This window comes from Ogataea parapolymorpha, chromosome IV (genome assembly GCF_000187245.1).
Source record: "Ogataea parapolymorpha DL-1 chromosome IV, whole genome shotgun sequence".
In the NCBI taxonomy this organism is placed as follows: domain Eukaryota; kingdom Fungi; phylum Ascomycota; class Pichiomycetes; order Pichiales; family Pichiaceae; genus Ogataea; species Ogataea parapolymorpha.
The window spans coordinates 897,456-920,189 of NC_027863.1; the positions used below are offsets into that span (position 1 = coordinate 897,456).

Here is a 22,734-nt window from a genome sequence, read left to right on the forward strand (position 1 = left end):
ATTTAGATGATTACTTTTTTCACAGCGGGGATGAAAATCTTTTTACGTGATTCCAGCCAATACGAAGTGTGACATAATAGGGTCTTGGCATGACGGCACTAAAATCTGTTGTTCTGTATGCAGCTACCGTTCAAATTTAAGTATGTAGTGCCGTACGATATGCACGGTTGTGATCGGTTTGCAGAACTTTTTTTAGAAAACAAACGGCAACGTGTTTCCGAAAACGGAACTCGCGTCATTGATAAGCTGATATGGTGCCCAACATCTTCAGGGCCCAACTGACCAGCCTATCAATAATGGGCGTCCGTAGCCCATAATGCGCACGCATTTCTGCTTTTAATACGGCTATCAACTCCGCCTCGTTATAGTCGTGGTCGCCTGAAGATTCGGCGTACGCTCGGTAATCTGTCACCAATTGCGTCAAAGGGTCTTCTTCCGTTTCAGCGCGAGACGGTAGGTCGAAAATGTTGAAGAGTCTGCTAGTCATCATCTTCTGCATGTGATATTTGGTGTTGGTGTCGTCTACCACGTTTTCCTTCGAGATAATAGGCAGTATGCTTGTCTCGAAAAAGTCGAGATATTCTGCTGTTTGCTTGTCAGTCCAGCTGACAAGATCCAGAAAACCGGACTTGTTAACTATCTGGTTCTGCATCACAATCTTATTGTGTTTGGTTGCAGCCCTGGACTCGTGCAGCAATTTCCAGACCTTGTATTTTGTTGCATTCGTTTTGAAATGTCCGCACGCCGTCACTATCAAAAGCGCCCAAAGTTTCAACTCCGGATGGTGCGCGCCGCGCATGTCTATACCCATGTCTATTTTAGCCAGCTCGATGAAATTCGACACCTCCTCAATTATCTCCAAAGGCAACCGTAGCTGCAAAACGGTCTTAGTCAGCAACGGATACCAATTGATAGGGGGCGCAAATTCGCTACTTATTCCAAGAATATGCATTGTGTGTTTCATTTTCGCAAAATGGTCGACCCTATCTCCCGCAGCGCCGTGGAAGACTCTCAGGGCATGCACTGGAACACGCAGCCGCAGATCCAAAGGAATAACATTTTCTGCTCGTAGATAAGGCAACTCTCCGCTACATGCCAGACCCCAAAGGTCGCTAAAATAGACAGGGAGTTTCATTCGAACAAGTCCAAGGTAGCAAAACACCAAGAGGTCAGAAACAGTGGGCACGCTTGAAAAATCAGCCATCTGGCTCAAAACGGCATTCGAGTCTTTTTTGGTATGTTTGTGAAGAAGGTATATTGCCCAGTACCGCTTTACCACCGACTGGTATCCTTGGGGAAGCTTGAGCTTGTCCTCGAGGGTCTCAGTTTGTCTCATCAGGATGATCTGTAAACATTGCACAAGAAGCTTGCGTAATTCCATACCGTGTGCATAGTCTCGCTGCTGCTCTTGCAGAAACTGCTGGCTTCGAAGGTCTTTTGCGGCTGTGTTTGTGAGGCCAGCGACGTTTCGCAAACGTCGCGAATAGGTGCCCATTGTTTGTTTGTCCAGCTGATCTTCCTCATCATCTATCTCAATGTCGTTTTCGTTCACATGTCCGTAAAAACAGACATTTCGCCCGTCGATTCGTTTCCACAGGTTCGAGGTGCAATTGTCCACCCCACACTGCGGCCCTCGGACGTATCCAGAGCTCATCGGAGATGACTTCGGATTGTAGTATTTTTTTGGGATTTTTTTTTTCAAATATTCTTTATGGAGACGGAGATTCTCGACAGACGGGAAAAGATCCCCAAAGATCTCGTAAAATACTGGAAATCGCGCTACACACTATTCAGCAAGTTTGACGATGGCATCAAACTGACCAGAGAACTGTGGTTCAGCGTGACTCCGCAAGATCTTGCCGTATACACTGCAAAATTTATTAGACATTGCTATCCAGACACCCAGACTGTGCTCGATCTGTTTTGTGGCGGCGGCGGTAACTCCATCCAATTCATCAGAGTATATCAAAAGTGTGTTTGTGTCGACTACAACGAGGTAAATCTCGCATGTACGGCTAATAATGTGCATGTCTATTTCGACCAAAACCAACTCGACCAGGCCGGAAAAAGCTTGCAGCTGCTCAATTGTGATTGGAAATACGCCCTCCCCAATGATAACCCCGAGGATCCTGTTGCATACGCTCAAACTCAAAGTATAGTGAAGAGTCTCAAAGTGGACATTATATTTGCATCTCCGCCGTGGGGCGGTCCAAAGTACCTCGACCAGGAGACTTTTGATTTGCGCGCGCTTGAACCATTACCGCTAGACGACCTTCTGAGAAGCTGCCTACAAATCTCGGATAAGATAGTGCTTTTCCTGCCGCGAAACTCTGACCTGGACCAGTTACACCGAATGTCGATGGAAGTCTTCGGCCCTGCAGTGAAAGTGCGGGTCACAAAGGCCAAGATAAACGGCAGGATCAAAGGACTGCTTTGTTTTTGGGGATCTAATTTTTACGATTATCAGCGAAACTAAATTAGTGCACTAAAAAATAATCGAAAAATAGTGAAACAGAGGGCAACCCTGGAATGATTCACCACTTTATCAATTAATAAAAAGAGGGAATCCCATGTCCCGAATAGAATATACTCCAACAAGGCCACTAACCTTATCCGAGTCACCGTCAGGTGTTCCACCAGACGGGTTCTGCCAGCAGCTCGATCTGATTGTCCGACTGGTGTATATCATGACGGGAGAATGTCCTCTGGACGTGTCGCGGCAACAGGTCATCCATTTCTTCAAACCCATTTCTGCCTATGCAGGGTATCTGTCGATTACTGCGTGGCTGTTTGCTCAGATCCCCCAGGTTATAAAAAACTACTCAGAGAAGTCAGTTGACGGGCTTTCACTTGGGTTTCTGTGCTGCTGGTTTGCCGGGGACCTGCTCAATTTTATGAGTTGTTTGATGACGGATGCTTTGCTATTCCAGATCCTGCTCAGCTCGTATTATCTCATCATCGACATAGTTTTGGCCGGGCAGTTTTACTACTATAGTCGGCTGTATCACAATCCTCAGTCCCGCTTTTACCATCAAAGACGTGCCAAGCGGCTCGGTGAGATCAAAACTCCTCGTACAGCGCTTCGAACAGCTCTGAATGCTCATCCTGTGCGCGAAATCGACGCAGACTCCATTGATCGCGCCTACGTTCCTGCAGAACATATATCTTCCGCTATTCCGATAGAGAGGCAACAACAACCAAATAACCTGAACATAACAAACAGCATAACGAAGCTGATTAGCTCGAGCTTCATCATGGGGTTTAGCAGGGCCGAAGCTGCCCCGATCTACTCACCAATGTCCATACCGGATAAGACCAACAACTCCGCATTACTAAAAATATTCCATGCATTAATAACACTCTCCGTCCATCAGGTGGGAACAATCCTGGCCTGGTGTTGCACTTTCTTGTATATCAGTTCCAGATTTCCCCAAATATTGACCAATAACAAACTCAAATCGACGCGTGGCATTTCCCCCAAGTTTGTCATCTGCGCGCTTTTGGGTAACTTGTGCTACTCGATGTCGTTGGCAACATGCAAAAACTCCCTTAGTGGCGGTGACACGTCACGGGATTTCTGGCGGGCCGAGCTCAGCTACCTTTTGGGAGCCATGGGCACGGTGGCCCTTGATTGTACGTTGCTCCTGCAATGGTACAAATGGGATTACAACAAAGGTACCGTCAAATCTCCCGAAATAGAAGCACCCGCGATGAGAAGAGAAAGTATATCTGCGGAGAATTACATCAAACTGAAAAAGTCAAAGTCGCCTGCCACAGGGTCAGCATTCATTAAAATCCCAATGTCCCCGCATCACGTTCGCAAGCTGAGTGAAAACACGCCACTGTCGCCTATCGACTTTCTTCTGGACGACTATATGGCGAACGCACAACTTTACAAGGGCAAAAAACAGTTCGATGAGGTTTTGAAGCTGTCAAACTACGGATCGATATCTTAATCAGATCACTTGCCTATTCTGGAAGCCGCACCAGTACTAGTTGGGATAGCGTAAATGCTCAAAACTGATGTGTTTATGTGTGACGCACTACCTAAAATATGAGGGTGGCAAAGAGAGTAAAATTTGGGGTTCATTAAGTAGGTTCCATAATTTACAAACCTGTTCTGAATAGAGAGTCACCAATCCAGTTGCCCCAAAACCTTGTCAAAATCATTAGCATCGCTGAGCATCTATTATAAACAAAGCGAATCTCAAAGATGAAACTCTCTTTCCCAACCCTTTACTCGCTTGCTCTTGTGCTTGGATTGGTCTCCCTGGCCGATGCCAAGGTCCACAAAGCTCCCATCAAAAAAGCTCCTGCACAGGCTACTTACCAGGATGTTACTGTCGGCGATTATGTTGAGTCGTTGAAGCAAAAGTATGTTACAACTTACAACAAGTTTATCGCCGCCCAACAGAATGACCAGCAAATTATCTCGATCGGCAAGCGTTCTGACGAGAGTGCAAGCTCGGGTCACAACACTCCTTTGACCAACTATCTCAATGCCCAATACTTCACCGAGATTCAATTGGGCACTCCTGGCCAATCGTTCAAGGTTATCCTCGACACCGGTTCCTCTAACCTGTGGGTTCCTAGTAGCGATTGCACGTCCTTGGCCTGTTACTTGCATACTAAATACGACCACGATGAGTCGTCCACTTACCAGAAGAACGGTTCTTCGTTTGCTATTCAATATGGCTCGGGTTCCCTCGAGGGTTACGTTTCCCAAGACACACTGACTATTGGTGACCTTGTCATCCCTAAACAGGATTTCGCCGAGGCTACTAGCGAGCCTGGCTTGGCTTTTGCTTTTGGAAAGTTTGACGGTATTCTGGGTCTGGCTTACGACACGATCTCGGTCAACAGAATCGTTCCTCCAATTTACAATGCTATCAATTTGGGATTGCTGGACACCCCACAATTCGGATTTTACCTTGGTGACACTTCGAAGTCCGAGCAGGATGGAGGAGAGGCTACCTTTGGTGGATACGATGTGTCTAAGTACACAGGCGATATCACCTGGTTGCCAGTCAGAAGAAAGGCTTATTGGGAAGTGAAGTTTAGTGGTATTGCCCTTGGTGACGAATACGCTCCATTGGAGAACACCGGAGCTGCCATTGATACCGGAACCTCTTTGATTGCTCTTCCATCTCAATTGGCTGAGATTTTGAACTCTCAAATTGGTGCCGAGAAGTCATGGTCTGGACAGTACCAGATCGATTGTGACAAGAGAGACTCACTGCCTGACCTCACTTTCAACTTCGATGGTTACAACTTTACCATCTCGCCTTATGACTACACTTTGGAAGTTTCTGGTTCTTGTATTTCTGCATTCACTCCAATGGACCTCCCAGCCCCAATTGGTCCAATGGCCATCATTGGTGACGCTTTCCTCAGAAGATACTACTCTGTCTATGACCTTGGCAGAGACGCTGTCGGATTGGCTAAGGCTGTGTAACTGCAAGGCAGTTACGTATTAGTTTCAACTTGCTAGCATGAATTTCTATCGGGTACGGTTGCTTGACAACGATTTTCTTTGTGTCTCTATTACTGCTATAAAACATGAAAAGATTGGATTTTTTTGACAGTTTCTAGTAATTGCTTAAATCTGCTCTTTTCCTTTTGTTGATCCCGTGCTGCTCTGTGTGCTTCCTTTTTTTATCTATATTATTAGATTGTCTCTTCTTTAGCAGCGGAAGCTTTTGGTCTGCCTCATCTTGCGGCTCTATGCTTACGTTTCTCTCTTCCCTGGTGGCTCCTTTGAACAGCCCGGTTGTGTCATTGATTATAACTTTGTAGGCCAATTTTTCTCCGCGCTGTTTATCAATGAACAGGCTCAGCACGTCGCCGTTGAAAAGTTTGGTTTTATTTCCTCTTTTCAGCTTTTGATCATTAACATAGCATCCATTGGTGCTCAGATCCAATATCCAGATGTCTTCCAATCCCATAGCTGGTGATTCGTAGATAGATGAGGCTGTTGTGATTGGATGGCGTTTCTTAAGTATCACAGCATGGGTTTTGGATATTCTCTCATCCGAGATTGTATAGTCCAGTGTGTCTAGTCTTCCGATGGAGAAAAATGGCTGTCCTTGCTTGATATGGACCACCGGCTCGTACTTATTGGCAAGTTCCGATGCTATCAGTTTCAGAGTTAGGAAAGTTCCCGGGGGCACATTTTCGTCTTCTCTATTCTGTTCTTGTGGAGATAGAGGCTGAGAATCGATAAATTCTACCTCCTGTACTGACTCATCTATCTCGCCCACGCCAGCAGTGTGCGCTCGCTGACTTGGCTTTGGCACTTGTGGAACCTTGAAAACGGGTGGTTCTGCTTTCATACTCAAAGCTTGCGAAAGACGCTGCTGGTGAGACTGACTCTGAGAAAGACTCACCTGGGAGTCAACTGTGCTCATTTCGTTGATCCACGGATGATGGAGTGCCTGACGAGCATCTAGACGCAACGACACGTCGGTCTCCAGAAGTCTGTTCACAAAATCACGTCCTTCAAGCGATATTCCGTTCTCCTTTAACAAAGATTCGTGGTAATTTCCGTTTGTGATGTTTTTGAATAGCGTCTCCTGCGTAGACCCGCTGAAAGGCAAATGCGCAGTGAGAATAACAAATACAAGACACCCGATCGACCAGATGTCCACTTTGTTCGAGTAGGAATCTTCGAAAACGCGTCCTTTTCCCATGTATCGTTTTTTAGATGTAGCCATCTTGGCCCCGTATTTGCCAGAAATGACCTCAGGCGCAAGATAGGCCAATGTTCCGCAGAAAGTCTTCATGATGCTAGCAATGCCCTGGCGTTTTGCCAGCCCGAAGTCTGTTATTTTGACGGTTACAGGATCATCCTGCGCTATTAGGATGTTATCTGGCTTGAGGTCTCGATGCGATATACCTCTGGAATGCACATAGTCAATGGCCTGTAAGATTTGCTTCGCTATTTCACGGCCTGCAGCTTCTCCAACAGATCCGTAAGACGCCACAAAATCCATCAAATCTCCACCAGGGACAAACTCCATCACCAGATAGTAATTTTCCACGTCCTCGTAAGAAGCTTTTAATCTAACGATTCCTGGGTGGTCCAGCTTTTTGAGTATCTCCAATTCGCGAGTCACTCCATCCATACCCCCTGTTAATGCTTTCTTCTTGCTTATGATTTTCACAGCGTACGTTTCACCGGTGGCTCGTTCGATGGCCTTCTTGACTGTAGCAAAAGCACCCGAGCCAACGATTTCGTCTCGCACAATAAAATCCATATGTATCCCTGCATTTGAGCTATTGCTGTTTCGCTCTGGCGTTTCGTCGCGCGCACCATTTTTCGGAAAGTGCACCACAAATCGTATCACGTCTGCGGCGACTCCTATGCCTATACTGATCTCGTCGCCCTGCGTCAAGATGTAGTTCGTTCCCTTGATCAATTTGGTCCCGTTGACCCATGTACCATTAGTAGCTGTGTCCTGGATCATCAAAGTACCATTTGCTCCCCCGTTGGAATTTTTGGTACTCATCCAGAGCTTAAAATGCTTGTTGCTGATCCTGTTGCTCTTGGTTTTCAACGGATAATCACAACTTTCTACTCTGCGTCCGAATATCCACTCCTGCTTATCCTCCAAGGTATCTGTTTTCAGAATCACGTCAATGTAGCCTTTTCCGCGACATATGTCTGTGCTGGTGGTGCAAATCAGCCTGCAAACCACCCCGGTACTGATCAGTTCCTGTGCAAGCACGTCATTGCCAGGCGCATCCCAGGCACTCGGTTGTGTCGGCTGAGTGGGTTGGGTTGTCTGGCCTTGATCTTTTTGAGAAGCCTCCCCGTTCATGAAAAACAAGTGGAGACTTTATCAGACGCGTCTCGTTTATTGAAAATGATCAAAAAAATAAACTAAAAAAAAAATAATTTTCACATGAAGCGGAAGCTCGCCGATATAGAGCGCCAAAAAGCTGACTCGGGCATCACCGAAGAGCACGTAGGCATTACAGAATACATATGCAAGGGAGGCGATAGAATTGCTGGGCTTTTGAAGCAGAGATACACCGATTTCCTTGTCAATGAAATAGGTTTGGATGGAAAAGTTATCCATCTGGAGGATTTGGGGTTCCCTGAAGAGGAACCCGAGAAAGATACCGACTCAGAAAAATCAGCAAGAGGCGCATTCAATATCCCCGAAGACAAAAAATCTGATTTAATCGCCATTCTAGGAGAATCAGACGTTGAGAAGCTTTTGCAGATCCCAGTCTCTGGTGAGAAACTCGTCACTGAAAAGGTATTTGAGAGCAAGGATGACAGAACCAAATTGCATAGGCTTGTGCGCGAACTGTTCAAAAACCGTCTCGAGAGCCTGACCATGGCTACCAATCAGTTTGAAATTTCGCTGAGCTCGAAAAATAGCAAGCGGCGAACCGTGATAAATCACAACTTGGGCGACCGCAAGCGCTATTTGCATGCTGTTCTATACAAGGAGAATAAGGAGACCATGGAAGTTGCTGGGCTTTTAGCGAAGTTTCTCAACATTCCTGTAAAAAACGTGAAATATGCGGGAACTAAAGACAGACGTGGAGTGACGGTGCAAAAGATATCTCTGGAACGCATTTCAGTGGAAAGAATTAACAATCTAAATAGAGCTCTACGCGGGTTTCAGATAGGCGGCTTTAGCTATGCCGATGAGCCACTAAGATTGGGTGATCTCCGAGGGAACGAATTTATCATCACCATCAAGGATGTCACTCTTAATGGAGAAACACTTGACATCCCAACTCTAGAACAAAAGCTCGCTCCTATATTCGAATCCATTGACAAATATGGCTTTATCAACTATTTCGGAATGCAGAGATTTGGCACATTTTCGGTCTCGACTCACGAGGTTGGCAAATGCCTGCTTCAAAGTGAGTGGAAAAAAGCAGGAGAATTAATTTTGAGCGAGCAGGAGGTTGTGCTACCCGATTCCGTTGAGGCTCGTAGAATCTGGAAAGAGACCAGGGACGCATCGCAGGCACTTAAAAAGATGCCCCGTCGCTGTAGTGCGGAGTTCTCCATTTTGAGCCGTCTTGAGCACGACCAAAAGGGCGAGGACGGAGAGTACTCTGAAAATTCTTATTTCAAAGCTCTAATGGGCATTCCTCGGAATTTGAGGATCATGTACGGCCATGCTTACCAATCTTATGTCTGGAACATGGTCGCGTCTGCAAGAATGAGACTGTTTGGCATGGAAGTTGTTGCAGGTGATCTCGTAATCGACAATTCCGTGACGGTGGAGCAGGACGACGACTTCGAGGAAGACGTCAAGAAAGAAACGTTTGTTCGTGCCAAGCCTGTCACCCAGGAGGATGTCGACAACAAGACATACTCCATCCATGACATAGTGCTGCCCACACCAGGATTTGACGTTCTCTACCCGGAGAACGAGACCCTGCGCCAGACATATGTGGACGTGATGGCCAAAGACGGGCTCGATCCGTTCAAGATGTCGCGCCGCGTGCGCGAGTTCTCACTTGCAGGCTCCTACCGCCACGTTTTTGGCCGCGTGGATGGCCTCAAGTACTACTTTTGCAAGTACGATGCCAACACCGATTCCTTGGTCCGCACAGATCTCGAGCTCCTGCGCTTACGTCAGCAAGGAAAAGAGGAGCCACGCTTGATTTCGAGGCCAGAGGGTTCCAAAGTGGCGCTCGTTGTGCAGATGCAGCTGGGAGTGTCTGCGTATGCCACTATGGCCCTCAGAGAGATTATTGATGGACAGCAATGAGAGAATTTATATTGCGCCCAATTGTCGCCGTAAAAAAATTAGGGCCTAGAGATCCCTAAAAAAGTAGTTTTTAATCCCTTGCGCTATAACATACAGACCGCTGTATATCTAACTGCGGAGACCCTGATATTGCTCTTACATTGCTACTTCTAATCAACCATCATGTTGCGCCAAATCCCCCTTGGAGAAGACGCCGAGGCTGTCCACCCCTTGACTAACGAAAACACCGCTAGCAGTCTGAGAGTGTCGAGGTCCAGGCTTCCTTCTCTGTCCTCACTCCTTGGATCAGCCGAGAACATTAAGGAGGAGAAAATGGGTTTTAGACGCCTGGCAAAGAGTCTACTGCACAACGAAAGCAAGAATGTCACGGCCAGCAAGGGCACCGATCTGGACGAGGTTGTGCAATGTGCCATAGACGAGGACCGAGAATCGCTTAGATACTACGAAACCGCCAAGAATTATTCGCTTTCGTCATCGAAAGTCAACAGGAAGCTGGCAGGTGAAACTCGCGGTAACGTTTCAAGACAGAGCCAAGCGTCGCGCCAGCAAACCGACTCTTGTGAGAAGGAGGAAACCCTGCTTGCACGACTCATGGAGACCAACCTCAAAATTCGACAGGAGACCAGGAAGGCATCGAAGAACTCGACTATCACCAGGGATTCTGAGCCAGAGGAAGCCGGAGACAGCAGAGGTTCTGGATCCAAACAGCTCGGTATGGGGAGAAAGACGGGGAGCGTTGGAGCTGACAATAATGCACTTAAGATGAACGAGAATATAGTCAACACAACCTTCCATTTGGACAGACAAGTCACGAAGGATGGAATTTTGGATGCCATAATGAGAGAATCAAGGGTCGTGATGCTCTCCAACATACATCGCAATACTAGTTTGACCAGTATAATGAGTCAAATTTATGGAGGTCCTCTGGAGAAAGTGCAGCTTCTTGATAAGTCGAGTTTGAAGGAAAAACAGTACGACTTGGGAAACCAAATCAACTGGGATGAGACTCTACTCCATCTGTATTTCCAGAGAGAAGAAGACGCACTCAAGTTCATGAATTTTGCCTCCACCGGGATGTTTGTTGTCAATGGCTACCATTTGCATCCATCCTGGATCCCGCGTAGCGGCATCGTCAACACCGAAGACTACTTGTGTTACCACGAGAAAGACAGTCTGCAGTCTCTTGAGATGATGGGTGGGTCTGAAAGCGCGCGGCGAGTGTTAGTGCTGAAAAAACCAGTTCTTGCCAAAAGTAAGCTCAACAGCCATATCACCTCCGAAAAGAAAAGACCCAGCTATCCCGATCCTATTCTCAACTACTCTCCAGATTTTGATCTGAACGCTATACGTACAGACTTCTCACAGTTTGGCCCGATAGTGGAGATTCTGCCTGTTGTTTCTCGGAAACTCTGTTTCGCTGTCCAGTACTTTGACGTGCAAGCGGCTGTTGCTGCCAAACACGCCATTCAAGCCAAGGGAAGCGTTTCTGACAACCAGATGAGTGTCAAGTACAAAGACTGGTATATTTGGTATGGACGGGATCCAGCAGATAAGGCTGCTTTGTTTGTCTAAGTGTAAACGAATCACTAGTACATTTTCTTTAGGTGCAACAAAAATAAAAAATTTATTTAATATTCAATTAGCCATGAAGAGAATGTGTCACGGTTTGCCTAGTTTTGTTCAGAGGCGAGGTATCGTGTCAAGTGTGCCACCCTTACATCTGATTCAAACGAAAAAACGCATCACCGACCAAGTTTTGCTTGAAAAACCGTACAGTGGGGTTCGTTTGAAAGCCGTTGTCTTGTTCCGTCTGGCCAAAAATTACCTCAAATTCTTCAAGGAAGGAATGGGGAGTGTCTGGACAAACTACAAAGATCTGAGATCCGAAGTTTATAGCCGAAACTTGTTCTTGGTCGTCAATGGGTTGGCTGCCAACGATCTGGCAACGGGGGATGCCAAAGATCAGAAATTGTACGTGAGGAACTCCACGGTTCCACAGATGGTGGACGAACTAGCCACTACTGTTTCGTGTTTCGAAAACTCAGGATCACTCGATCTGAGCCGCGAACAGATCAAACTATCCCGGGCCCAATTCCAGACGATGTTGCGAACAAGAGGTGATATTTTGAAGCTACCGCTCTTTGCGGTTTTGTTCGCTCTTTTAGAGGAGTTTTCGCTTCCATTATATTACATCTTTCCCAGTTTGATGCCGTTTACATGCGTGTTTCCAGCCTTTATGAAATCGTATTATGGTAAAAGCATTAAGGCACAAAGAAAGCTAAAAGAATTGCGCAAAGGGCGCGGGTTTGATGAGATTGCTGTGCAAAATCCATTCACAATGACAGAAGAGGAGCTACGCTCCGTTTGTGATTTGATCAAGGTTGGGACTCCGTTTTCCAACGTCGGCCGTCTGAGGGTACAATTATTACAAAAATACAAGGAGCTAATAGTGGATACACATTTACTCCTGCGCGATGGGGGAGTTGACAAGCTGGATAGACTGGAACTTTTTTTTACCTGTTTAGACCGCGGTCTGGTGGATTGGGAGCAAATTCTGTCCCAACTGGAAGACCACGAAAAAACACTATATGAATCATTAGACGAGGCCTCAATGCGCGAAAGACTGCGTGTTCACTTAGAGCGCTTTGGTAAGCGCGGCTACAACGTGGGTATTGTTGGGCTTGTCTGAACTTAATATGCTTGCACATAAAAACGGTTTTAAAAAATGAGCTTGTAAATTATCGGTGGTGTAAGGATGCCATTTACGGGAAAAAATGGAATAATATAAAGATCAGCAACGAATTGTTGGAATTCGTTATCGTTAGGTGTCCGAGATCATTTGAGTGAGGCGCATTCTTGCAATATTGGTTATAAAGTAAAAGTGTACAGAAAGCTAGCGATTGTGACTATCCAATTTGTCTGACAACAGGTGAACGGGCGCTTTATACGATCATATTTTTACGAAGGAGAGTGGAGGCTTGAGGCTCGTATGACCCCAAATATCTAAAAAATGCCTAGTCGATTTGGATCTTTGACCAATTTGGGACACAAACACCATGACGAACACCACCCGAAAGACTCCGGGACTCATTCTCTGGCAATCGGTAGCTCGCTGATGACTCATTCGAATAGCTCGCGACGGTCGTTCTTCGGTATTAGTATGGGCAAGGCTTCATCAAACGAATCGCATGATTCGTTTCACTCTGATGAACACAATAATCATCACAACTATCCGCACTACCACCAAACGCCTCACGATCTCGAGCGTAGAGTCCCGCAAAGGAACACCTCCATGGTACAACTGAAGCGGTTCTTCCGCCCATCCAAGAGACACGACTTTGGTGGATCCAGCTCGTCGCTATCCGGTCATCGGACTCAGGAAACCTCATCAACTAACGTGTCTCCGAATATATCCCACTCGGACCTGGCTTCCCCTACATTTACACATGATGCCAATAATAACATGATTGTGAAGCCGGACCCTCGATTTTGGGCAGATCTGGAGGGCTCGCTTACGAAGAAATACGGAAAACTGGGAAAGGTTTTAGGCTCAGGAGCCGGTGGGTCCGTTAGATTACTTGTTCGTGAGAGTGACGGAGTAACATTTGCAGTGAAGGAGTTTGTGCCTCGAAGACCCAACGAGAGCGTTAAGGAGTATGCCAGGAAGTGCACTGCCGAGTTTTGCATTGGAAGCACGCTCCATCATCCGAATATCATTCAAACGATCGACATAATCAGTGAACATAATCAATACTTCGAGGTGATGGAGTATGCTCCGATAGATTTCTTTGGAGTCGTTATGGCTGGCAAAATGACGCGCTCAGAAATCAACTGTTTTCTCAAACAGATCACCATGGGCGTCCAATATTTGCATTCTGTGGGACTGGCCCATCGAGATCTTAAGCTGGATAACTGCGTGGTGACGACAGAGGGCATACTGAAACTTATCGACTTTGGCTCTGCCGTTGTCTTCAAGTACCCCTTTGAAGAGGAAATAGTTTATGCCCATGGAATTGTCGGGTCGGACCCATACCTTGCCCCAGAAGTGTTAACTCATACCGAAAGCTACGACCCTCAATTGGTGGACATCTGGTCCATCGGCATAATATACTGCTGCATGACCCTAAGAAGATTCCCATGGAAGGCCCCCAAGCCAGAGGACCCAAGCTTCAACCTCTACTGCCAGGAAGATGATGTTCCACATGATTACGTAGAAAGTGCGAGACACCACAAGCAGCTTCTATTGGAAAGAAAGAGGAAGCTTCTGGAGCAGAAGGAGAACGAGAAGAACCTCGAGCAGTCCGCGGAAAGCAAGCAACAGGAAGAGCCGGAAGTCAAGCAGCTTTGCGAGCAGACCGAACGTTTAGGTGTGGAAAATAAGGATCCAGGAGCAAAGAAAGAAAAGCCACTTGCAAACATAATAGAGAAGCCGGACGAGCAGAAGAAGGATGCACAGGAAACTTCCCAAGAACAGCCCTCAAAGATGCCGGAAAACTTTGATTTCAGCAAACTGCCTGATCCGTCACTGGTGGCAGTGGATCCTCCAAAGATTGGTGAACCACAACAACAAGAGTCGGAGAACGAAAAGTCTGACAAGCAGGAGAAGCCTGAACGGCGCCACGCAGGAATCTCGCGGTCTCACCGTCAAATACATGGTCCATACAGGCTCATGAGGCTGCTGCCACATGCTGCACGGCCTCTACTCTCCAGAATTTTGACGGTGGATCCAGAGCGGCGTGCAACCATGAAAGACATCTTTGAGGATGAGTGGTTTTCAGAAATCAAATACTGTACGATTGACGCGAAGGGAAACACCATCAACGATCCTTCGCACAAACACAATCTGGACTGTTAATACACATTATATATGCATATCGCGAAATCAATACGTCGATAGACGCGTCGAGAAAAACAAATCAAGATTTTGTAAACATTGTTCGAACCGTATGGATTACGCTGTATTGAGCGACCGGCAGCGGTCGGAGCTCAACAAAGCTGTGATTCAGTACTTAGATGGTATTATTAATGATTCGGCAGTTGTCAGCGAGCTTCGCTCAAGACTGGGCGTTTCGGCACATAAGGATTCAGATACGATACCTAATAATTACCTGGAGAAGAAATGGGCCACCGTTGTTCGACTCCAGAAGCGAATATACGATATGGAGAAGGAGATCAGCGAGTACAAGGAGCTGGTAGATAACTACTCAGAATTATTGGAGGCAGCAGGCGGCATGGATATTAGAAGAGACAAGTTGGAGTGGATACCTAGCAGGGTGAAAGCGGTGTTGAAATTGCACAAGGGATCCGTTACTTGTGTCTCAATACACCCTTTTGAGCCGGTGGTGGCTACTGGCTCTCAAGATGGTACAATTGCGTTCTGGAACCTGCTCGATCTGACTGAACCTGAGCGTGTGATCAGGAATGCTCATACACGGACTATCAATGCATTGGAGTTTCAAAGCAGAGAAAATACGGTCGATTCAACCAAAATGGTCCTTCTTGCATCCTGCTCGTCAGACCTTCTCATCAAGTTATGGGACAGCAAGACAGGCCAACTAGTACGGGTGCTCACAGGCCATGACCACTTGGTTTCTGGCCTGAAGTTTAATCCGGCAGATGAAATGCAGCTGGTCAGCTGCTCGAGAGACCAGTCGGTTAAAATCTGGGACGTCGTTTCTGGGTGGTGTTTGCGAACCATAAAGGGGCATTCTGACTGGGTTAGGAAGGTTGATGTAAGTCCAAATGGGGAGTATATTTTGAGTTGTTCGAACGACCAATCTGTGAGACTTGCTCATCTTGCTACTGGGGCGGGCATTTCCCTATGTTTGGGGAGTGAGCAAGTCATTGAGGACTCGATTTTTTTACCAGCAGAAACTAACAAGTATATCGATCCGTTAGTGGATATCAATGATGAGACATACGACATCTTGGGATACAAATATTGTGTTAGTGGAGGACGAGATTGTATGTTACGGATCTGGAAGCTCAGAGTTCCAGATCTGACGAATCCGGAACGACCTTGTCCGTCTTCTAACCCCAAGGCTGTGCTTCTTCACGAGTTCAAAGCACACAGCTCTTGGATACGATCTTTTTCCATGCATCCTAACGGTTACTATCTTGCATCATGTGGGGACGACAAACTCATCAAAATATGGGATTTCCGTACATTGGCATCCAGCGGGCAACTGGGCCATGTCGCGCAACTTCGCGGCCACGAGAATTTTGTGAATGTCATCGCATTTGCCCCTCCAGTGGTATCCGAGACGTCAAAAACAAACGACAAAATCAAGAACAGAAAGCTACTCGAAAGTGGCATCCGCTGCTACCTTGTGAGCGGGTCAGCAGACAACACAGCAAGAGTATGGATATGACTGCGCGACTAAGAAATATACACTTTAATATCGTTCCAATAACAAATCGCACATCGTTTGGAACAGAAAATTCGCTTCACGGGGATCTCTATCGCATCTTTAAAATCCCACCATTCCATGAGTTCTGCGACGCTTTCCACACAAGTGTTCTCACAATATCCACAAGTCACTCCGTTGTTTCCGTGAATCAGTGCCTTGATGGCCAACTTGTACACTCGCTCGTGTACCGTGTCTTTCCATTTCAAAAGTTCTGACTGAGAAATCAGGTAGTTCGATATCTTCCGCAGCGATAGCTCGACCAGCGTAGGGGTCCACTGGTGCTTTTCCTTGAGATGAGATTGCTCAGAGTTGAACGACGAAAAATCGGTTTCTTGAAGGACGGAAAGATTCCTTGCAAGCGAAATGGCATTCAAGGCGGCTTTGGAAACCTGTTTGTTCTTCGACGTCCAATGAAGTTGGCCTATATGTTTGAGGGTCGAGTCTGGGTATGGAGACCCGTAGCCATTTACCTCACGCGTATTTTCGCTGGAAGAATGTTCAATGAGCGGGTTAGGCCTGATTCTCAATGTGTGTAGGTTCTCTAGTTTTAAGATATTATGGGGCAGAAACTTGATCTTGTTGTTGGATAAGTTGAGGCTTTTCAGATTGGTTGATTTCTCTATTAGCCCTGGAACTCTCGCTATTTTGTTATTGCGCAGAGAGAGCACTTCTAGACCATTAATATCAAAGATTTTGGGATTGAGTGACCTGAGCTGGTTTTTGGAGGCATGAATGTGCAAAACTGGCTTAATGATCCCGTCTGGCCCATATAGAACAAGGTCTTTGAAATCTGCTATTTGCTCTGGTAGCGAGTCCAATCCGAGCTCTTCTAGCTCCAAATTGTATATCCTGCTAGCATGATCGACTTCTTGATCAAATAAGGTGGTAATGATCTCCGAGGCAGCTTTGCTTGCCGCTTCAGTGTTCTTGACAACAAAAAACATGGGGTCGTCGTATAAACTAGGCCGATATCCTTCAGGGAATGTTGAGTCCCGAAGCTGCACACCGTAAACTCTACCGTCACGGTCCAAAGCCAATTGCTCCTCATTGTTAAGTACACGTTGCCGCTTTCTGGTAGGTTCTTGTGCCAGAGAAGAGGACGTGCGTTCCGCAGAGATTTTTGGCGGAGTGTCAACTAAAGTAGCCTGTGACTGAGAAATCATAGGCGGAGATGACGGAATGGTATCCAACGTGGTGTTATTCGTCATGTAGGAGTTGTCAAGCTCGGCATCAGGAATGTACTGCAAATGGGGAGAGCTTGTTGAAGGCTGCCTGTCAAAGTGTGGAGTATAGGACGAGCTGGAAAAAGATATCGGATCAGACGTGCCTGAGCTCACATGGCTCCTTAGAAAACCTGAAAATTGGTGATTGCGCACATTTTCCTCGTCCACAGCCATGTCATCATCGCTGGCATAAGCAGCTGTACGCTTCCGAGCCAATGGAGGTCTTGACTCCATGGTTAGTTTACGCGTGCACTTTTATTTTTCAGTAGCACCGCCAATGCGCTAATCTGGCAGGAGTAAAAATCGGTATCACATGACATATTACACGTGACCAAGTTCGTCAAAACTTTCAGCAGGGGTTCGCAACCGAGAGCAAATCGCTATTGTTCAACGTTCGCAACGACTCATTAGTCTGAAGTTTTTCCAGCATTGCTTGCTAATCTTAGTGTTGCTAAATTAGCGAGATACGTCTCCCTACACTCAGTTTTATGGTACAATTGCTACAGATGATTCATCTAGCAAGATCTCTCATCTATACAAATCTTATTGTTTGTTTTCTTACATAATTGTAAGCTGCATTCAGTGCTAGGTGCCTTCCTGTCTGGAATGCAATATAACAATCGTAAAACACAATTACTGCCGGCAGAATCACTCACGTAATCTCTCCGCCTAAAAATAAATTCCTGCAATGCCAATTATCTAACTATGGAGCGTAATAGGTATCATTCATTATACTAGGGTCTTACAAACTATAGTTGGACAAGCCTTGGCTTTGTGAACACGACAGCGCATGTGAGGCGTCTTCTGTGCCTTATGTTATTTTTGCGATCTTTTTTGAGGGATCTGGAGCAATCGCCGGTATCGTTCCATCCCGACGAGTTCCTTCTCTGGTGGTTGATGTGGCTATCCAGCTCATCGAACGATGGATCGGATTTATCGTTGTCATCTAAAACATGATCATGGAGCGTTTTCTGAGAATCGATGCTGGAAATGGAACTGGACGGCGAGGTTGGTTGCAAACTGTCGAGGTCGTCGTTGTTGTACTTTGTACCCTGCTCCAAGCATTGTGATAAATTCGGGTAGGAGCTGGATTTGCGGTCCAGGAGTTTGGAGCGAGTTTGGTCACTGTTCAGTCCTGATGACTCCAAGTGACCTCGCTTGCGGAAGTACACCAAAGAGCCGACCAAAGGAAGACTTCCAGGATTGTAAACGATTGGGTCGGCCAGCTGCTTTTTGGATTCCTCTTCAACGTATCTTTCAGGCTCGGATATCACCAACGAACACTTTCTCATGGTAGAACATCAAGTTAATTGAAGATCAAGTAAAAACTTTCAAGCAACTAATATATCGCCCCACAATATATTCTTACTGTACCTTACTCAATTCTGGGGGTGGGGTGACGAAATTGATATCTTGGAATTCCGCAATCTGCGAAGTATATTAGCTAAAAATCTGACATCGCCCAAATACCGACGCAGGTATCGGGACATGGTTCGGGACATGGTTGCTTAATTCCCCAAAAGAAAAGACAATAAAAAAAAGAGTAGCACCGGTTGGTTTCGATCCAACGACATCAGGGTTATGAGCCCTGCGCGCTTCCACTGCGCCACGGTGCTAAGTTTCGTCAATTTTTGGACGCTGGATGACTAAGTAAACGCATAAGTACAGTTTGTGCTTCTTTCAACCTGCCTATGTGCATCCAAAGGCAATACCTTTTTTGGTTCCTCCTTGGTTGTGTTCTGCAAAATACTATCTGCTCTTCCCTGCCAGCCAACTTCAGCGAATAATTTTTGTTTATGTATTTCCCGTTTGGGCAATACACAAACTTTGCACTGTATTTTTCCAGACTATCTGCAAACCGTTTTACGAAAAGGATTTTAGTCTATGGACTGACTTAGCCATGAAGCTTTCAAAAACAACTGTTGCGAGCAGTCTGGTATCAGCTCAAATGGCTCGAGGGGCCATATTTGATGCAGCCCAAATAGACCAACCATCCATACTGGAGCCCATCTTTATTTATGGCCAATTTGACTCTATTTCTAATTATTCTGACGTTTCCAAATACAACCTCACAACAGGAAATTATGGACTGTGGGCCCTGAGTGCTGACAACGACTCGATTGTCCAATTGGAAACCACCACGGCTACCAACCTATTTAATCTGAAAGATACATCTCTTATTTACCTGGTCGACGGCCAACCGTTCATATACGACATCGAAGCAAAAAACAGTACACCTGTGCGAAATTGGGACCAAGTTGAAGGAAATGTCTCGAGCGTTCTTCTTTACGATAACGAGATCTATTTTGGTGGAGATCTCTCTTATGACAATGAATCTGGTGTGGTGGTATACAACCTTTTGAATGATACTCTGGCAGGTACTCCGTTCGGTGGATTCAATGGCGCAGTGAACACCATGATCCATGGCAGCAACAACAGCATTGTATTTGGAGGAGATTTTGATTCCATTGGCTTCCCAGACCTTTTGGCTACCAATGGCAGCAACTCGACGTTGGTGGACCCAGATCAGTTGATCAGTTTCAGGTGGGCCCAGATATCAAGCTCTTCTGGCTCAGGTGCACAAAGTATTGTTTGTCCCTCAGATCTAGCCCAATGGACGCTGGGAGAAGGGGAACAGGGGTCGTGGTCTGCGGTACTGCCGAATGCTGTGCAACCTTCGAAAATACGCTTATACAATCTACCCGACGAAAACGGAGCGAGTCTTTTCAGAGTGATAACGCAGCCCGCAAACGGCATCATGAATCTGTCGTATATTGATCCTGACTCGCTTGAGACGCGGTACTGCGATGCCTGGTGCCCGCTGCTGCCGAATACAAATTTATCAGCTTCAATAGACCAGCACGAGGACGTGGTCAACAATGGATTTTACACCACGGCAAGCAACGTGACGGCTGGCTGGGTCGGGTTTGGAGAAAACTACCAGGAATTTGAATTTGTTAATACTCTGCAGGTCAGCGAAATATCGATCCAAGTTCTTGACAATTATGGCAGCTATGCAGGATTGTCTGGTTTTGAGATGTTCCAATACGGAACTACAATTTACGCTAATAACACACTCAACGAGCCAACGTGCTCCAATATCGAGGATTACTCAAAAGCGTCCAATTTAGGCGACGTGGACTGGGCTTCCGCACAAGGCTATTTGACCACTACCATCGACAGCTCAGATATCAACGGCCAAGGTATCAGATACCATCTCAATATCACCTACTCCGGAAACTACTCAGTTTTTTTGTACACACCGGGATGTTTGGGCGACGACTCGTGCGACAAAAGAGGAATTGTCAACGCATCATTTTATAATAGTGCCGAGCTCCTGAGCAGCAAACTGGTCTACCAAACCAACAATGAGGAAAAATACGACATAATATACTCGGGCTACATTGATATGGAGGCTGACTCCCAAGCATATCTTGACGTCACCATTGACTCTGCGCTTTACAGTGATGATGTCACTTTTGTCGCCGGCTCGGTTTACGCTGAGTTTAATGGTCTGGATATCAAAAAGATAATAAGGAATAAGTTGAACGGTCTATTTGGATATCAACCGGGATTCGAAGGACCGTTTGGTAATTCTTCCATTGATCTGCTGGGACAAAATTTAACTGCAAACGCAAACGTCACTGGCTTGTATCTCAATAATACAGTGCTCTACGTTGCTGGAGATTTTGAGTCGAATTACGGCGAAAACTTAATTGCCTTTGACACCAGTACAGCAGACATTGAGGACATTGCCGGTGTCAGCGACCCTGTGAGCCAGCTCCTAGCTGTTGATACAGATCTGGTGCTGGTCTCGGAGGATCAAAATGTCGGCCTATTCAACGGTAGCTACCGGGAGCTGGCAGTCGTTGACTATCCGTTTTCTGCTACCACGTTCAACTACAACTCCTCAGAGTACATTTCGCTGATATCCGAAAGAAACACCTCAATATACGATTACGACACGCAAACTTGGACCACTTCGGACCTGCTTAGGCTCAATATCTCAAAAGCCGTCGAAATTGACGATGTCGACTTTGCTGTTGGACAGGTTGTGAAATATGACGCCAGATCAATTAATGTCGCGCAAATCAGAAATGGGTCAACCTTCTCTTTGGATTCAATCAAATCTGGAGAAATATACACGGCAATGTATTTGAACGAAACACTTATCTTGGGCGGAAACTTCACCACCATAGACGAAAAGAGAAATTTTGTGATTGTCAATGGCACCACCCCGAACATAAGTTTCAGCGACAATTCGGCTGTAAGAGCGCTGTACAGCTACAAAGACGCCATATATGTGGCCTTTGATGGAACCGCCTCCATTAATGGTACATCTGGCTCTGGCTTATGGGTGTACAACACCACCTCGCAGGATCATATTTTCATGTCTGACAGATTGACGGGAAGCGTCAACACTCTTAGTGTCAATCCAAAGGACAGCAGCGTGGTACTTGGAGGAAACTTTACATCTAGCCGATGCAGTTATCTGTGTTTCTTCAACCCGCAAAATAGGACATTATCCGCGCCGTCCAGCCAGGTTTCTGGAGAAGTGACACATCTGCAGTATTTGGACACCTTGAGCATTCTCGTGAGCACTAACTCACCTGAGCCGTCTCTAAGGCTTCTCAATCTTAACACATCTTCTGTTGAATCCATGAACTACCTGAATAACGTCTCCCTACCGGGAAACGTCAAGAAATTTATGGTTCCTGGATCGCATCTCGAGGACACGGTGATTGTCATGGGCGATAGCTACATTGGCTCGATCAGAGGAAGCAGCTTCAACCAAATTGGGGGATATGGGTCGAACACCACCTTCAGCGACTTTGAGTTGGTCAACTCTTCCTCGTCGTTCGTCGACAACCAAGTTTTGGTAGCTACAGGAAAAATTGTACTTCCCGCGTACGGTACCGCAAATCTTGCCGCTTACAACGGAAGTTCGTGGATCCCGCTTGTGGCTGCTGGGCAGAGCTTCAACTCGACTCTAGCCACGATGAAAGGAGTGGTGAAAAGCTTCAGAACAATTAATTATGCCACCAATACCACCAACTCCTCCAGTTCCTTGCCAAGTACTCAAACCAGTTCTCCACACTCTCAGAGCAAGGGCACGAGCCATCTCACCAAAGGACAGGTTGTCGGCGTTGGGCTGGCGTTGTCTGTTGGAACCATGTTCCTGTTCACAGCAGCAGCGGCTGGATTATACTACGCAAGTAACAGAGCCACCAGAACTGCGCCGCTGCATTCCAGAGTGGGTGAGGACAAGATGATGCAAGCCGTTCCGCCAGACCAAGTGATGAACAATCTGAATAAAGCTAAGGCTTCATAGTCTCTGTATATTAATTGCATAAAGAC

The 22,734-nt window shown here is 46.3% G+C and overlaps 13 protein-coding genes and 1 non-coding gene across 14 annotated transcripts; 9 read left to right on the forward strand and 5 right to left on the reverse strand.

Annotated features, from left to right (window-relative positions):
* Positions 1-235: 235 nt before the first annotated feature.
* HPODL_03529 (uncharacterized protein) lies at positions 236-1,654 on the reverse strand (the record flags this gene model as incomplete). The annotated part of the gene is made up of 1 exon (XM_014079849.1): positions 236-1,654. One exon carries the CDS (start codon positions 1,652-1,654, stop codon positions 236-238), a length of 1,419 nt encoding a protein of 472 aa, XP_013935324.1.
* A 57-nt stretch (positions 1,655-1,711) lies between these two features.
* Positions 1,712-2,476, forward strand: HPODL_03530 (Trimethyl guanosine synthase, conserved nucleolar methyl transferase; the record flags this gene model as incomplete). The annotated part of the gene is made up of 1 exon (XM_014079850.1): positions 1,712-2,476. The coding sequence occupies one exon, from the start codon at positions 1,712-1,714 to the stop codon at positions 2,474-2,476; it is 765 nt and encodes a 254-aa protein (XP_013935325.1).
* Positions 2,477-2,570: 94 nt separating this feature from the next.
* HPODL_03531 (uncharacterized protein) lies at positions 2,571-3,956 on the forward strand (the record flags this gene model as incomplete). Its single annotated transcript, XM_014079851.1, has 1 exon — positions 2,571-3,956. One exon carries the CDS (start codon positions 2,571-2,573, stop codon positions 3,954-3,956), a length of 1,386 nt encoding a protein of 461 aa, XP_013935326.1.
* A 257-nt stretch (positions 3,957-4,213) lies between these two features.
* Positions 4,214-5,455, forward strand: HPODL_03532 (Vacuolar aspartic protease; the record flags this gene model as incomplete). Its single annotated transcript, XM_014079852.1, has 1 exon — positions 4,214-5,455. One exon carries the CDS (start codon positions 4,214-4,216, stop codon positions 5,453-5,455), a length of 1,242 nt encoding a protein of 413 aa, XP_013935327.1.
* A 133-nt stretch (positions 5,456-5,588) lies between these two features.
* On the reverse strand, positions 5,589-7,820 carry HPODL_03533 (ser/thr/tyr protein kinase RAD53; the record flags this gene model as incomplete). The annotated part of the gene is made up of 1 exon (XM_014079853.1): positions 5,589-7,820. The coding sequence occupies one exon, from the start codon at positions 7,818-7,820 to the stop codon at positions 5,589-5,591; it is 2,232 nt and encodes a 743-aa protein (XP_013935328.1).
* Positions 7,821-7,904: 84 nt separating this feature from the next.
* HPODL_03534 (Pseudouridine synthase) lies at positions 7,905-9,743 on the forward strand (the record flags this gene model as incomplete). The annotated part of the gene is made up of 1 exon (XM_014079854.1): positions 7,905-9,743. The coding sequence occupies one exon, from the start codon at positions 7,905-7,907 to the stop codon at positions 9,741-9,743; it is 1,839 nt and encodes a 612-aa protein (XP_013935329.1).
* A 162-nt stretch (positions 9,744-9,905) lies between these two features.
* On the forward strand, positions 9,906-11,315 carry HPODL_03535 (uncharacterized protein; the record flags this gene model as incomplete). The annotated part of the gene is made up of 1 exon (XM_014079855.1): positions 9,906-11,315. The coding sequence occupies one exon, from the start codon at positions 9,906-9,908 to the stop codon at positions 11,313-11,315; it is 1,410 nt and encodes a 469-aa protein (XP_013935330.1).
* A 73-nt stretch (positions 11,316-11,388) lies between these two features.
* HPODL_03536 (uncharacterized protein) lies at positions 11,389-12,432 on the forward strand (the record flags this gene model as incomplete). The annotated part of the gene is made up of 1 exon (XM_014079856.1): positions 11,389-12,432. The coding sequence occupies one exon, from the start codon at positions 11,389-11,391 to the stop codon at positions 12,430-12,432; it is 1,044 nt and encodes a 347-aa protein (XP_013935331.1).
* A 321-nt stretch (positions 12,433-12,753) lies between these two features.
* Positions 12,754-14,598, forward strand: HPODL_03537 (Protein kinase implicated in activation of the plasma membrane H(+)-ATPase Pma1p; the record flags this gene model as incomplete). Its single annotated transcript, XM_014079857.1, has 1 exon — positions 12,754-14,598. One exon carries the CDS (start codon positions 12,754-12,756, stop codon positions 14,596-14,598), a length of 1,845 nt encoding a protein of 614 aa, XP_013935332.1.
* Positions 14,599-14,689: 91 nt separating this feature from the next.
* Positions 14,690-16,114, forward strand: HPODL_03538 (uncharacterized protein; the record flags this gene model as incomplete). The annotated part of the gene is made up of 1 exon (XM_014079858.1): positions 14,690-16,114. One exon carries the CDS (start codon positions 14,690-14,692, stop codon positions 16,112-16,114), a length of 1,425 nt encoding a protein of 474 aa, XP_013935333.1.
* An 8-nt stretch (positions 16,115-16,122) lies between these two features.
* Positions 16,123-17,610, reverse strand: HPODL_03539 (uncharacterized protein; the record flags this gene model as incomplete). Its single annotated transcript, XM_014079859.1, has 1 exon — positions 16,123-17,610. One exon carries the CDS (start codon positions 17,608-17,610, stop codon positions 16,123-16,125), a length of 1,488 nt encoding a protein of 495 aa, XP_013935334.1.
* A 515-nt stretch (positions 17,611-18,125) lies between these two features.
* Positions 18,126-18,668, reverse strand: HPODL_03540 (uncharacterized protein; the record flags this gene model as incomplete). Its single annotated transcript, XM_014079860.1, has 1 exon — positions 18,126-18,668. The coding sequence occupies one exon, from the start codon at positions 18,666-18,668 to the stop codon at positions 18,126-18,128; it is 543 nt and encodes a 180-aa protein (XP_013935335.1).
* Positions 18,669-18,920: 252 nt separating this feature from the next.
* On the reverse strand, positions 18,921-18,992 carry HPODL_05425. The gene has a single exon. It is a non-coding gene; the product is annotated as a tRNA-Met (tRNA).
* A 332-nt stretch (positions 18,993-19,324) lies between these two features.
* On the forward strand, positions 19,325-22,708 carry HPODL_03541 (Bud site selection protein RAX2; the record flags this gene model as incomplete). Its single annotated transcript, XM_014079861.1, has 1 exon — positions 19,325-22,708. One exon carries the CDS (start codon positions 19,325-19,327, stop codon positions 22,706-22,708), a length of 3,384 nt encoding a protein of 1,127 aa, XP_013935336.1.
* Between the last annotated feature and the right edge of the window lie 26 nt (positions 22,709-22,734).